This window comes from Boleophthalmus pectinirostris, unplaced genomic scaffold, assembly GCF_026225935.1.
Source record: "Boleophthalmus pectinirostris isolate CB_2022bp ecotype Guang Dong unplaced genomic scaffold, ASM2622593v1 HiC_scaffold_12, whole genome shotgun sequence".
Taxonomy (NCBI): Eukaryota; Metazoa; Chordata; class Actinopteri; order Gobiiformes; family Gobiidae; genus Boleophthalmus; species Boleophthalmus pectinirostris.
The window spans coordinates 9,848,266-9,864,831 of NW_026571018.1; the positions used below are offsets into that span (position 1 = coordinate 9,848,266).

Below are 16,566 nucleotides of genomic sequence, written 5' to 3' on the forward strand. Positions count from 1 at the left end.
TTGGCTCTCGTTGATATTTGTAGGACTTTAAAGATGAGATTATTTGCCTGTTGGACCGGTTGAGCTGGTGTGAGGTCACGATTTGTGCGGCTCATGTGAGATGTTTAAGGGATAAGGTTTCCACTCTGAGATGTCGGGGCATGTGCGCAGGACAGATCGTGCTGATTGGTTAAATGTTGTTTGTTACTCTCTTTCTTTCCCTCTCTTTGCTCTCCTCCTGCTGTCTCTCTCTCTCTGCTTTTATCCTTCTGTACATGTCTTTGGCCCGTCTCTCCCTTCTCCTCAGGTTTTGTACTCCCTCTTTCTTTCTCTTTCTTTCCCTACATCTCTGTCTCTCCCTTTCTCTACTTTTCTTTTTCTGTCTCCCTCTCGCCACCTTTCTTTCTTTCTCTCTCTTTCTCCCTGTCTCTTTTGCTTCTGGGCCCGGTCAAGCAGAAGTAAACAACAAGGCCAAAAATTCAAGTTAATGCATCTGATATAAAAATGTATTGAACAGATACATATGTACTCTAGTTTATGAAACTGTTTACCTTTTTTATGTACCATTTTTGGTTGTAAAGTTACATGCGTTTTAAACAGACCATGTATGAAACATGGAACAAAAATTATTTCCTGAATTTCAAAGACCTGCAAATCATGTAAATAAATGGATGTATTTCATCATATCTTGTGTTATTCCATCTTTGAACTGTTGATGAAGGTACATGATTTTTTATTTATTTTTTTTAAATGTATTTAAAATGATAAAAATTAGCTTGGAAGGACTGACATATTTTATAGAAATAGTTTCCTTTCATTTTGAAGTAATATTAAAGTATTCAGAAGAAAAAAGTTGACAAATGATGCAAAATCATGCACCTTCTACTTGCTTGCACAATTTTCCCTTCGTTATTTTTCTTTCCGTTACCATGACCTTTCTTAATAAAAAATCTCATTAGTCAAAAAGTAAGAGGTTTTTCAACCTAATCTTGTACCATATGGTAGAAAACTATATGAAGCAAATATTCAAACCAGTTTGTTAAGGATATGTAAGTGAGAACCACTAGTTATCACTGTTTGTATTTATTGCCCAAAAAGTGCTGCATATTTCATTCCCTCCGTTACTGACATGAGTTTTTAAATTTTTTGTCAACAACTTGAAAGAATATCACAGGTTTAACTTTACCCTGTTGGAGTGTTAACTCTTTCCTACATTCTGATACTTTACTTATTTCAATAGTCCCTCTAGTTTCTGAATAAGAGACATTTGAATGTCAAAAATTTGCCCGTTTCCCTCCGTTACCACTTGACCGGACCCATCTAATTTTCAATACTTTCAACAACGTTTTGAATACTGTTTAATTTGAAGTTCAGTTTATGTCTGTCCGTCTCTTTGTCTCTTTCCTGTTTTCTCCACGTGTCTTTTTTTCTCAGTTCTATTTGCTTGTGCGTGTCGGTTGTTTCCTCTCTCTTTCTCCCTCTGTCTCTCTTTCCTCTCTCCCAGTCCGTCTCTTGTCTTTCCGTCTCTTTCCTGTCGTCTCCACGTGCTTTTTTTTTTCTCAGTTCTATTTGTTTGTGCGTGTTGGTCTTTCCTCACTTTGCATCCGATGCAAATGGACACTTACGTTTCTTCGTCACAGACGCGGCATCGGCTGAAATAAAACTTTTACGACACTTTTATCAGATTTAAACTTTACACCAACAGTCAAGCCAAGAAACGATATGCACCATTTTCATTTTACGCATTGAATGAGAGGATTTTATCATTTTATACACATTTATTAACTAAAAACACTTATATTTCTCTATTTTCTGATCTATTTTCTAATGTTTCCTCATTAAAAACAGACCTGGAGTTGCGTTTTGTTTCATTTACACGTTTAACTGCGTATTTCAGATGAGTTCCACCTTGTGATGTCATGTTCATAGTTCAAAATGAGCTTTATTGTCAATGTCTTCACACGTACTAGACAAACAAAGGAATCGAAATTACGTTTCTCTCTGTCCCAAGCGTGGACGACATTTAAAGTGCAAGACAGGACAAACATTTAGGCACAGACACAACAAATAACATTTATCTCCAACCACTACAGTGACCATAAATAAATAAATAAAACACTAGTGTGCAGTACAGTGCAGTTCAAGTCTATGTGGTAATACAGGAAGTGCTCCACTGTGTTTTTCTTTAGAATCATTTGGATCATTTCAGTGCTGGAATTGCCAATCTCTATTGAACTAAAGGTAAAACTACAACTTCGTGACATCACAAGGTAAAACAGAGCATTTTGAGCTTTGGAGATGTAAACAGTTGAGTCCTGGTTTAGACCTGGTTCAGACATGGTTCAGACCTGGTTTAGACCTGGTTTAGTCCTGGTTTAGTCCCGGTTCAGTCCTAGTTCAATCCTGGTTTAGACCTGGTTTAGTCCTGGTTCAGACCTGGTTCAGACCTGGTTCAGTCCTGGTTCAGTCCTGGTTTAGTCCTGGTTTAGACCTGGTTCAGACCTGGTTCAGACCTGGTTCAGACCTGGTTCAGACCTGGTTTAGTCCTGGTTCAGACCTGGTTCAGACCTGGTTCAGACCTGGTTCAGTCCTGGTTCAGACCTGGTTCAGACCTGGTTCAGACCTGGTTCAGTCCTGGTTTAGACCTGCTTTAGTCCTGATTCAGACCTGGTTCAGTCCTGGTTTAGACCTGGTTTTCCCATTTTGTAGACCTGTTTTAGTCCTGGGATCAGTCCTAGTTCAGTGCTGGTTCAGTCCTGGTCTCAATCCCAGTCTGGTTATTCCATCCATTCCATTTTTCATTTAAACATAAACTCAAAAACTGAAAAAACAAATCATTATCCTTTTTTCATTTTGCTTTTGGAGACACGGACTTAAAACCTACCACTGCATGACATCACAAGGTGGAACAGAGCATTTTGAGCTTTGAAGATGTAAACAGATTAGTAATAAAGCGTTACTCAAACATGTGTGAATGAAACAAAACACAACTCCAGGTCTGTTTTTGACATTTTAATTGATGTTAAAGGTTTTCTACAGCAAAAACAGAAGTAGTTAATTTTACACAACAACTCGCATGCTACGACTTCCCTGGTTCTTAGATGGTAAAAGGGTTTATAATTAGATCCAGAAAGCACACAGTGGGTTCATTTTGATCCTGAGATCTGCTTTTACAATATTTCTGCACTGGAGGATGGTACATTTGACCCTTTTATTCTCTGGTTTGTAATGCCGTGTGAGTTGTGCGGTCCTCTGTGTCTTTTATTTTATTTTATTTTATTTTTATTTTATTTGGTATTTATTTGTATTTATTTTAATTAATTAATTAATTTATTTTATTTGTATAATTTTTTTTTGTGCTGCTTTTATGTATTGATTTTTTTGCACCACATACAGACTGAACCAGGACTAAACCAGGCCTAAACCGGGACCAGACTGGGACTGAGACCAGGACTTAGACTGGGATCAGACCAGAACTGAGACCAGGATTGAGACCAGGAACAGGACCAGAAGTGAAACCAGGATTGAGACTGGGAACAGGACCAAGACTGAGACCAGGACCTAACCAGGACTGAGACCGGGACCAGACCAGGATCACACTGTGACTGAGACCGGGACCAGACCGGGCTCAAACCAGGACCAGACCAGGACTGAGGCCGGGACCAGACCAGGACAAGACTGTGACTTGAGACCGGGATCAAACCAGGACCAGACCAGGACCAGACTGTGATTGAGATCGGGACCAGACTGGGACTGAGACCGGGACCAGACCAGGACTAGACTGTAATTGAGACCGGGACCAGACTGGGACTGAGACCGAGACTGGGACCAGACCAGGACCAGATTATGATTGAGATCGGGACCAGACTGGGATTGAGACCAGGACCAGACCAGGACCAGATTATGATTGAGATCGGGACCAGACTGGGACTGAGACCGGGACCAGACCAGGACTGACTGAATTGACCGGACCAGAGTGACTGAGACCAGGACCAGACCAGACCAGATTATGATTGAGATCGGGACCAGACTGGGATTGAGACCGGGACTGAGACCGGACCAGACCAGGACCAGACTGAGAGACCAGACCAGACTGAATGAGACCAGACCAGACCAGACCAGACTGTAATTGAGACCAGGACCAGACTGAATTAAGACCGGGACCAGACTGGGACTGAGACCGGGACCAGACCAGGACCAGACTGTAATTGAGACCGGGACCAGACCAGGATCAGACCAGGACTGGGACCAGGACTGAAAACGGTTTAGTCCTGTTTAAGTCCTGTTTAAATCCTGGTTTAGTCTTGTTTTAGTCCTGGTTTAGTCCTGGTTTAATCCTGGTTCATTTAAACACAAAATTGAAAACGAATCATTATCAGTTATTTTAAATTTTGGTTTTTCATTTTCTTATTTTTGGTTTTATATTGAAAAACAAATGAACGAATGATACACGGATTGTCCTACTGTATATTACACCACATTGACTCTCGTTGTTTCCTCGTCACAAACATAATCTGGACTTGTGTTTCATTCCCACATGTTTGAGTGAAGCTGCTTTATTACCCCGTCTGTGTCAATTTGCATAAAACACCGCCGGAAACACGCTGCTCAGTCACAGGGAGAACATGCAAACTCCACAAAAAATAGACCATTAATATGAACCGACACTGTGGAAGGAGGAAGTAGCTTTTTTTTTTTTTTTTGACTCTCCTTGAACTCCTCCCCAACTCTCATAAACTCTTGAAGGTCCTGTCCCCGTCACGGTTCAATGCTAAGAGCAAGCGTGCGCACTTCCTGATTATCTGACGACAATAAACGCTTTATATTTAGATGCAGACAGTGTTGGGGAGTAACAGATTACATGTACCGGAGTTATGTAATCAGAGTACAAATTATGAGTAACTGTATTCAGTTACAGTTACTGTTTCAGTGAGTGGTAATTGGATTACAGTTACTTTGTTGAAATAAATGGATTACATAACGGTATTTTCTTGTTTTCACATTTTTGGCTAAATCGGGACTAAAACCAGATCTAAACCAGGACTAAACCAGGACAAAAACCAGGACTAAAACCAGGACAAAAACCAGGACTAAACCAGGATTAAACCAGGATCTAAACCAGGACTAAACCAGGACAAAAAACCAGGACAAAAAACCAGGACAAAAACCAGGACTAAACCAGGACTAAACCAGGACAAAAAACAGGACTAAAACCAGGACTAAACCAGGTCTAAACCAGGTCTAAACCAGGACTAAACTAGGACTAAACCAGGACTCAACCAGGTCTAAACCAGGACTCAACCAGGACTCAACCAGGACTCAACCAGGACTCAACCAGGTCTAAACCAGGACTGAACCAGGACTGAACCAGGACTGAACCAGGACTAAACCAGGACTAAACCAGGACTAAACCAGGTTTTAACCAGGTCTAAACCAGGTAACTTTATTATAGCATGTCTACATCTCCAAAGCTCAAAATCCTCCATTCCACTTTGTGATGTCACGAACCTGTAGTTTTCAAGTCGCCTTTTACTTTTTTTTTTTTTTTTTTTTTTTTTTACTAGAGATTGGCTGAAATTATCCAAATGATTCTAGAGAAGAAAGAAGTATATGAGGCTTAAAAACGCAGTGGAGCACTTCCTTTATTACCACATGACATCACAAGGTGGAACTCTGTGTTTCCTGTTTGAGAAGAAGCCTAAATATGCAGACACTAAATATGAATGAAACAAAACACAACTCCAGGTCTGTTTGTGATGTAATACTGTATTGTAATAGTGTAATATTTATATTTAATCTTTAAATTATTAATTTTTTAAGAGTTTTTTTGAGTTTAGATGAAGATGAGGCTTGTGTAAAAGTTCATAAAGTTATAAAGTTTTGTTGCAGGCAGATGAGCTGCTCTGAATACCATTTGTTTATTTAGTTCCGCACATGCAAACAAACACACATAAAACTACTTAAAGCTGCATTGTGTAACTTCTGTGGTGCTCTTCTCCATGGAGATGTTATTGCTTTGTCTGGAATGTTTCACAGTATGGCATTAAACCTTTCTATCTTCATGGAGACCAAACCGATAGCTGGGTTTCACGTGACGTCACAGGGCTACGTTTGTCAGCACGCAAAATCAGATGGAGGGCAGGAAGTGAACTGACTGGAGGAAAATGCCGATCTGTTGTGTAGTTTACGGCTGTGCCAATTGTTCTAACCGAGAGAAAGAAAAGCGATTTTTTTAAAGCACCGAATATAGTCATCCACAAAGGTCAGAAATGGGAAAAGCTGACAGAACAACGCCGTAAAAAGTGGATTACAAACCTGTTTGCGGTCGGGAAGAGCAGAATTCGCTAATGCTTGTGTCTGCAGTGACCACTTCGTCAAAGGTTTGTTACAAAGCTAAATTGTTTTTTGTGGTTTACCTAAACATAAACGAATCATTAACGACTAACAGCTAACGACGTTTGTTGACATTAAATAGTTGGGATAGATCGGTTACTGCTGATACACTGCGTTTTTTTTCCATAACGGTCTATACACATAAAATAAGAGAAACACTCACCCCGGCGAAGACCAAACGATAATCATCATTTAGGCGTTTTGCACCAAGGTTGAGGACCCATCCACTGACAAAAAAAGTTCTATGCCTCCAAACTTTTGTACGTCTTCATCTGTTGTCTGGTGTAGAACGATGTCTGGAGAACTAGATAGTTCGTGATATCCTCTGCCTCGATTGTCGGCAAATCTTTTACTTCGGTCGAAAATTCTCTCATTTTCAATAAGATGGGGTCACATCCAATATATTTGTCGACTAACTGCTCGTACTTTTGCCTCGCTACTGACTCTAAATCCTTACAATAAGAACTCTCCTCCATATCTGTGTTCTCCAGAGCCGTGTTTGTCGTGTTTGTCTTCACTTCCTGCCCTCCACCTGAAATCCGTGCGTCATCGTGATCACGTGACTGAAACCCTCCTATTCACATTTTTTGAGCCATAAAACCACTTGTAATTGAATAAACGTAACGCAGAACTGTTTAATGTCATACTGCGGAACATTTGAAGAAGAGCAATGACGTCTCCGTAGAAACAAAAAGGTGATGGACGCAACAGAAAAGTTACACAATGCACCTTTACTTAATTAATGGCCTGACTTTGTTTTCAGTCTCTCTATTTTTTGATTAAATCATTAAATTGTTCACACACAATACATATTTTTCAGGTAGTGTATTTAAAATAATTAAAAAAAAAAAAAAAAAAAAAATAATTTTGGTAGTTTCTAGGCATGTAACGATATCCAAATCTCTCGGTACGATATTATCACGATATGCATCTCACGGTACGATATTTATTGAAAAGATTTTGGTGTGAATTATTTCCGTCGTAATCCCAAGAATTCAAGTAAGAAACATATTTCTTCATGTTGTCTGCACTGAAATGAATCATGGGATATGTAGTTTTCAATGTTCTTAAGCTGTTGCTACTATAAAACCACGTATTTATGCAAAGAAACTTGTGATTTGATATTATTGTGAGACTTTTGATGATACGATATCACGATATTTCGCTTATTGTTCCATCCCTAGTAGTTTCTCGTCAACACGGAACATTTGATCCAGAGTGCAGGAATAGTTTACGTGCGAGGAGGCCATTTTGTGGTAGTGAAAAGCAGACCTATTATGCAAAATAGCTTTGCATAGCTCTTTACCATGATATAGTTGTTTCCTCTTTTCATTTACCCCCTGAAGTCGTATTTGGAGCGATCCGTGCATGTTAAAGGTGCACGTTATTGCTTTGTCTTGAATGTTTCACAGTATGGCATTAAACCAGGGGTGTTAATCTGAAATTCACAGAGGGCCGAAATTAAAAACTGAGATTAAGTCGTGGGCCAAACTAAATATTTATTGAAAAATTTCAACAACATCGGCATGTTTTCTCTTCTTTCGAGATATGTTAAACCTTTTCTTATTAAAATAAATGTTTAATAATAGGTTTGCTTATACATTGAATCCAGAACAAGCATAATATAAAATAATAACAACATTTTAAATAAATGATGGTGGCGGAGCAGCTCTAATACATTTTTTATATGATCTCGCGGGCCAAATATAATTAAATTGCGGACCAAAGTTTGACATGTCTGCATTAAACCATTTTATTGTCATGGACACCAAAGTATATAAGGTTACAGGTCAGATCTGTGGAGAGCCAACCTCACAAACAGTCAGAATATCTGTTTTTCTAGGTATTTTTGAGCTATAAAACCACCTGTAATTGAATAATTGTAAAGTAGAGTCATAGTGTGGATTGGAACATTCCTTGCTTATTTTCAAGACACCATATTGCCAATCTGTGATACCTAGGGATGTAACAATAACGGAAATATTGTGATATCGTATCATCAGAGTTCTTAATAATATCGTGGACCATCACAATATATCGAATTACACGTCTCTTTGCTTAAATTAAGAGTTACGGTGCAGCAATAGGTAAAAAAAGACAGAGAACTACATAGACCATGATCCTTTGCTCCATTTCAGTGCAGACTTCAAGAAGAAATAACCGTTCTAAACACTTTTAGGTCTTTGGATTAAGTCTTGTTAAGGCATTTTAAGAAGAAAAGTTGCATATTCACAGTTTTGTGCTCCACAAAATATTGCCTCCCCAGGATATCGCAATAAATATAGTAGCGTGAGTTTCATACCATCACAATATCGTATTGTAAGACTTGGATATTGTTACACCTCTAGTGATACCACGTTTAGGATTCGGCAGTGTTGTGTAGTCAGTTTGGTACAGATGAAAAAAATCTGCTACTCACTGTGATGTTTCAGCTTGTCCAAGAAAGGATGGGAGTAAAACACTGGAGACCAACTGGCCGTCTTAAGCAGGAGAAGTTTATTTACCATCAATAATACAGGCCCAGGTGGATTTAAAGTCAACATAGAGTAATTGATGATAAATAAACATCCGGTTGGTCTCCAGCTTTTTACTTTCATCATTTGATCAAGCTGAACACCTATAAAGGGCCGGCTCTTTCTTGTGATGATGTTTACAGCGACGTCAGCTGCTATTGGGCGTTGCAGTTTTCTAATGCGGAAATCAGCGCTCTTGTTTCTTTTATTAAGTCATTTTTAGATCAATATTCAATTTAAAATGTCCTATTTATAACATAATGATCCACATAGGGCTGCTCGATTATGGAAAAAATCATTATCACGTTTATTTTGGTCAATATTGAAATCACGATTATTCTAACGATTGTTTTTTAGTGACAGGATGCATTTCTTCAGCATTTCTCTCTCAAAAAAACCCACTTTGTTATTGATAATGTATGCAAAACTTTTAAATTGAAAATAAATTAAGGCTACAAATATGTACCTTAGAGTAGTTTTGCGATGTATAAAACATAAAATGAAGAAAAATCTGCCTGGAATGTTGCACAGTAAATACCTAGATAAACAGACATTCTGATTGTGAGTGGGGTCGCCTCTCCATAGATCTGACCTTTAACTTAGTTTGGTTTGGTCTCCATGATAGAAAGGTTTAATATCATACTGTGAAACATTCCGGACAAAGTAATGACATCTCCACAGAGAAATTTGACAGACCCTCCACCGGAGAAGTTACACAATGCCCATTTAACAAAACAATTTTTATTTTTTTTAATGGGGATTGACTGTTGACATCTTGATTAAAAAGTCGATGCTGATCATTGACGATTCTAAGAGTCCTGTATCTATGTTCTGTTTTTCAGAGAAGGACTACATCAGCCTGTGTGAGAAGCAGCCAATCGGGCGTCTCCTCTTCAGACAGTTCTGTGAGACTCGCCCAGAGCTCAAGAGATGTGTCAAGTTCCTCGACGCCGTGGTGAGAAGAACCCAGAAGTGCATCTTTAACTTCTGCTCAAATCTATCTCAATCTCTCTCTCTTTATAGCACAAACAAGAAAGCGCTTTTGGTTAATTAGAACTCCCTTATCCATGATTTAGTCATTAGACCTGGGATAATCTGATTTTAGACCTGGGTTAGCCTGGAAGTAGACCGAATAAAGTCCGGATTTCGATCTGGTAGTACTTGGAAAGCCAAATATTCGATTTCTTTATGGGGAAAAAAAAAGAGCTGAGGATGAAGAGGAGAGGGTCAGATGGAGCAGAGGAACAGAGAAGAAGGTCAGGTGGACCAGAGGATGGAGCACAGGAGCAGAGAGAAGGTTAGATGGACCAGAGGAGAAGGTCAGAGGAGAAGAGGAGAAGGAGAGGGAGGAGGAAGGAACAGAGGATGGAGCAGAGGAACAGAGGAGAGGGTCAGACGGACCAGAGGATGCAGAGAAGGTCAGATGGAGCAGAGGATCTTAGGGAGCAGAGGATACAGAAGAGAAGGTCAGATGGAGCAGAAGATGGAAGAGGAGAGGGTCAGATGGAGCACAGGATGAAGAGCAGAGGATGGAGCAGAGAAGCAGAGGATGAAGAGAGGGGTCAGATGGAGCAGAGGAGAAGGTCAGATGGAGCACAGGATGAAGAGCAGAGGATGGAGCAGAGAAGCAGAGGATGAAGAGGAGAGGGTCAGAGGAGCAGAGGATAAAGAGGAGAGGGTCAGATGGAGGAGAGGAACAGAGGAGAGGGTCAGATGGACCAGAGGATGCAGAGAAGGTCAAATGGAGCAGAGGATGAAGAGGAGAGGGTCAGAGAAGCAGAGGATAAAGAGGAGAAGGTCAGATGGAGCACAGGATGAAGAGCAGAGGATGGAGCAGAGAAGCAGAGGATAAAGAGAGAGGGTCAGATGGAGCACAGGATGAAGAGCAGAGGATGGAGCAGAGGAAAGAGAGAGGGTCAGATGGAGCAGAGGACCAGACGAGAGGGTCAGGGAGAAGGTCAGATGGAGCACAGGATGAAGAGGAGAGGGTCAGAGAAGCAGAGGATAAAGAGGAGAGGGTCAGATGGAGCAGAGGAGAAGGTCAGATGGAGCATAGGATGAAGAGCAGAGGATGGAGCAGAGAAGCAGAGGATGAAGAGGAGAGGGTCAGATGGAGCAGAGGAGAAGGTCAGATGGAGCACAGGATGAAGAGCAGAGGATGGAGCAGAGAAGCAGAGGATGAAGAGGAGAGGGTCAGATGGAGCAGAGGAGATTTGATTAAACACTTTGTAAGTCCACTTCCTTTGGGTCGCGTTACATCCACATCTGATCCGATTTTCTCAAGTCTGAATCAAACCATAAACTAATAATGCACAGGAGCAGACAGGACCTGACAGGAGCAGACAGGAGCAGGGACTTGGGCAGGAGCATGTCTGACAACCAGGAAAAGAGCAGGGCAGAGTGAAAAGGAGAAGTTAGGACAAAATTTTGCATACAGCAGATAGCGACAACAACCTATAAACTGTATAAAGAAGCGGACGTCGCCCACATCATTCAGCTCCAGTCAAATTAAGCCCACAAGTTCCGTATTTTATGATTTATTTACGGAAAAAATAGCGAAATAAAAACACCAGGATCATGTAGAGTGGGTTAATGCGAACATTTTAAGACCTAAATCTGGAGTCTGACAGCAGCCGTCACAGAGAAAAGGGCGACAGTTTTTCAATAAAAGTGAACTGGAGCCAGAGTCGATGGAGCCCCAAGTGCACCCATGCTCACTTCCTGTTTAAAATGCCATATTCACGTTTCAGTTTTGTATTAAATGATCCTAAATGTGTCCGACATATAAACTATTAACTGAATCTAAAACAAACTGTGATTCTAATCGAAGTAAAAAGCCACAGAACACAATCACAATCAGATTTCAACACTACTACTACTACTACTACTACTACTACTACTACTACTACTACTACTACTGCTAATACTTCTGCTACTAATACTAATACTACTACTGCTACTACTACTTCTGCTGCTGCTACTACTACTACTACTTCTGCTGCTGCTACTACTACTACTACTACTACTACTACTACTACTACTACTAGTACTACTACTAGTACTACTACTAGTACTACTACTACTACTACTACTACTACTACTACTACTACTACTGCTGCTGCTGCTGCTCCTGCTGCTGCTACTACTACTACTACTACTACTACTACTACTACTACTACTACTACTACTACTACTACTACTAGTACTACTAGTACTACTAGTACTACTACTACTACTAGTAGTAGTACTGCTGCTGCTGCTGCTGCTACTACTACTAATACTACTACTACTAGTACTACAGGTAGTACTACTACTGCTACTAGTACTACTATTATAACTATTATGGTAACTACTACTACTACTTCTACTACTACTACTACTACTATTACTACTATTGTCACTACTGCTGCTACTACTACTACTACTTCTACTACTACTACTGCTACTGCTACTGCTACTACTGTTACTAATACTACTACTTCTGGTACAACTACTGCCACTACTACGACTTCTACTACAACTACTGCTACTCCTATTACTACTGCTACTACTACTACTACTACTACTACTACTACTACTACTACTACTACTACTACTACTACTACTACCACTACTACTACCACTACTACTAGTACTACTCGTACTTCTTTCCGTTGCTCATACACTGAGGCTCGTGTGCTGGACTGACAGACATTTGTGGACTTATTGATGAGCTGAGTGAGTTAAACAGGCTCCAGTCAGACTGCACTGGACCATTACACTGCCTCCTCTCTTCCTCTCCTCTCTTCCTCTTCTCTCTCTTCTCTCTCTCAGACTTTTTCTTTCCCTCTTTTTTTCTATCATCTGATATCATCCCATTCATGTCTTTCCCCGGGGGTGTGCTGCTAACCGGAGGCACTGCTCTGTCTGACGCTCTGTTAATCAAATTAGACTTAAAGTTTTATTTTAACACAGTTTGACCATAAAGCGCTGACTTAGCTGGAACTGCAGGTGAGCGGATTTGTGCTGTTAAACAAGTCGCTCACTCATAAAATTACAGTCTCAAGATAGCATTACCCAACAGTTTTCAGTTTTTCTCACCTTTTTGTAGAAAGTTTAACTCCTAAACGGGTCCATGAAAGCTCATATTGATCACAGGCTCCTGAAAATGTCCCGTTTTAATCCATTTAGTATGTTTTTCTTGTGTTTTCAAACAATCTTAAAACTTTTTTGGCGATGTTTCTTAATGTGTGCAATGAACAATCCACCAAACACAACACCCCCATCATTGAAAAATATCAACACATCCCTTTGTTCCAATTCCTCTTTTTCTTCTCTATGTTTGTCACTAAGTTTTCTTCTTTCTTTCATCATTTACAAAGTTAGTTTATTTTTTTGGTGTTTTTAATCCTGTTTGATTTGTGTTTTTTTTCCCGATGTTTGGACTTATCTGCGTAGTAGTTTGTAAGGCTGGATCTCATTAAGAAGTTGCCGATACGATACATATCTGGATATATAGACCACGATACGATACTTATCATGATACAGTGCAGTTTTGATTCAATACGATATATTTCAAATTGATTTAATATAGTTCAGTAAAAAATAAAGGCTAAATTATGGCTGTGATACTAAAAGTCTTTGTTTATTTTGTTCACTTCTTGCGCAAAGTTGATTTAAAACACTCCCATTTTACTCATCAAATTAGTGAAAATGTCAAATGTGTTGCATAAATGAGTTTCCTTCCTCTAAACGAGCAACAAAACTGTAGTGCTGTAACAAAATAATTTAGTAAAATATACCAAAAAATACTCTTGGCAATATATCGATACAGCAGCCCACGATATCGATACTGTATCATCACATTAAACGACACGATATATTGATATTTTTATATTTTTGCACAGCCCTAATCTTCTGTGATGAATTTTTTTTTATTGGTTTTGATTTATAATTTTTTGCTTGATGTTTTAAAAGCTTTCTTTGAACTATATGACTCAAAATTTATTCCATAGCTCCGTTTTTACAGTTAGTTCAGTAAAGAAGGACAAAGTGCAGAAAACAGTTTGAGCCCAGGAAAGAGAAACATACCAAAAAAAGCAGGATTTCTCAAAATTGCCTCACAAAAACTCACACAGTTCCAAGGAAGTTAGTGATGAGGAAACTATTTTAAAACCCCAAAAGCATTTTAAGCAGAACCTTTAGCATCCGTGGGAGTTTCAATATTTTTTGCACATCTCTCGTAGTTAGTGTGTCATTATTTAAAGGTGTATTGTGTAACTTTTTTGTTTTTTGGTCCATCACCTGCTTGTTTCTGTGGCTTTGCTTTGCCTGGAATGTTCCACAGTGTGACTTTAAAAAGCTCTACTTCACATTTATTCATTTACTGGTGATTTTACAGCTCAAGATCTGACCTGTAACTTGGTCTGGTTTGGTCTCCGTGAAGATAGAAACTTTAATGCCGCACTGTGAAGCATTCCAGACCAAGCAATAACATCTCCATGGAGAAAAGCGTTTGACGGATCCTCCACCGGAAAAGTTACACAATGCAGCTTTTGACGCCTTGTTTCTTTTCTGCTCCTGTTTTCAGTTAGATTACGAGGTGACGCCAGACGAGAAGAGGAAAGAGTGCGGAGAGGAGCTCATCAACAAATTCCTGAACCCAAAGGTAAAACTGACAATATCAAAGCAAACACTAGAGGGCGTCGGTGCGCGCTGAGGAGTGAAGCAGGCTGAAACACTGCTCCTCAAACCGCTCCTACCTACAGATGAGTTTATTTTGGCCATTTGAGCATTGGATCATCTCATGTCTCGTCAGTAGAGATAAACCCATTTTTGGACACCATTTTCAAGACACCATTTTGCCAATCAACACCATTTTCACCTCCGTAGATACAGAATGGCAGATCTCGCAGTCAGCCTCTTAGTATGCGTTAATATTGCCGCCATCTTGGTACAGGGGTTCCATGTAGAGTCCTGCACCTGACGCAAAACAGTGCGGCGCGGGACACATTTTGAAAGCTCTTTGCGGGCACGGGTGGGTGGGATGATAAACTGTAGTCCTGCAAACTAAATATGAGAGTAAATTAAAATATACAAATGATTTAATGTTTCTATCATACATCATTTGTGTTGGATATTTTATTTGGCATTAATAAAAACATTTTAAGCAGCCTAAACTTGCATATGTGGTCCAATCTAGCACACATTTTAGACAGTTCCTTTCCACTTCTCCCGTGTTTGATAGAGCTTAAGAAAGTGAACGTACACATCTTGTGGGATTTCCGGGCGGAGGCGGGACAAAATATCGCAGATGCGGGCGGGAGCGGGAATGAAAACGACAATTTTTTGTGGGTGTGGGCTGGAGCGGGACTGAAAATTCTGTCCCACGCTGACCTCTCATTCCATGGTCTAAAGCAGCGGTCCCCAACCACCGGGCCGTGGGTTGGTACTGGGCCGCGAAAGCATGAATCCTCCAAATCTGCGAGAATATTGTTAGCCATTAATCCATGCCGCAAAAAAGGTTGGGAACTGCTGGTCTAAAGTAATCAGTGAATGTCATTTGACCGCGCTTTTTTTGCCGGACTTGAAATGGACTGAACCAGGTCTAAACCAGGAGTGAACCATAAACCCTGCTGTAGTTTTGGCAGACTACAACACAGACAACAAGTTTATCCAGTACTTCCACTGTATAGAACCATGTTATTCCAGAAGTTGAAAATTGATTCCATACTATTCCACCTTGTGATGTCATGTAGTGATAGTTTCCAGAGAGAGACACACAAAAGAAACTTGCCCAAAATTACCTCACAAAACACCCATGCACTTCCAGGTAAGTCATTGATGAGGAAACTATTTTAAAACCCCAAAAGTATTTTCAGCAGAACCTTTAGCATCCGTGGGAACCATAAGGAAAGTTGTGATTTTCTCCTTTAACTCAATGCAGTCTAATTCTTACTTATCTTTTGAGTCACTGGACGTGTCTGAACATGATCCGCCGGCTCCAGATCTCCTACTCATACTGTGTCCTCGTTATTTTGCTTTATACGCTGTGGATTTGCTTTTTCTTTTCGTTTCCTTTTTTGTTGGCTTGGCACAGACTTAGATTTAGATTTTTGCACCAAGGTAACTTTTTGGTTGAGGGTCCATCCCCTGCTTGTTTCTGTGGATACGTCTTGAGAAAAACCCTTGACGGACCCTCCACCGGAAAAGTTATGCAATGCACCTTCAACTTTTCTATCCTCGTTTTGGTTAATCATCATTTTGAACTACTTTATTCAAGATTTAGCCTCGCTTTAGACCTGGTAGAATCTTATTTTAGACCTGGGTTAGCCCTAAATTAACCAGAATAAAGTCTGGATTTAGATCAGGTGGTGCTTAAACCAAATATTAAAGGTCCTATATTACCATGGTGGCCGCGGGGTCTTGAAAGTCTTAAAAAGGTTTTAAATTTCATGTTCTTAAATTAAGGCCTTAAACAGTCTTAAATTATGTTGTCCAAGTCTTATTTTTTTTCACAAAGGTCTTAAATTTTATATACTCAACCGGGCTGTAGTGCGATGTTAAAGAGAGGGAAGAAAAAAAAAACAACAACGTGAAATTTCGCAACGTGAATGAACGTCTAATTTGGAGTATGCGCAAACAATACTTAGTTTGTCTTGTTAGAATGTTATAAATGATTTTTTGCCATTTTACAAGCAAT

The 16,566-nt window shown here is 39.8% G+C and overlaps 1 protein-coding gene across 1 annotated transcript in view; it reads left to right on the forward strand.

Moving 5' to 3' along the window:
- grk6 (G protein-coupled receptor kinase 6) overlaps nucleotides 1-16,566 on the forward strand; it is a 106,001-nt gene that overhangs the window by 57,541 nt on the left and 31,894 nt on the right. The window contains exons 3-4 of the mRNA XM_055148336.1: nucleotides 9,728-9,840; nucleotides 14,455-14,532. Of these exons, the coding sequence (XP_055004311.1) occupies nucleotides 9,728-9,840; nucleotides 14,455-14,532 (191 nt within the window). The remainder of the gene's footprint in view (nucleotides 1-9,727; nucleotides 9,841-14,454; nucleotides 14,533-16,566) is intronic.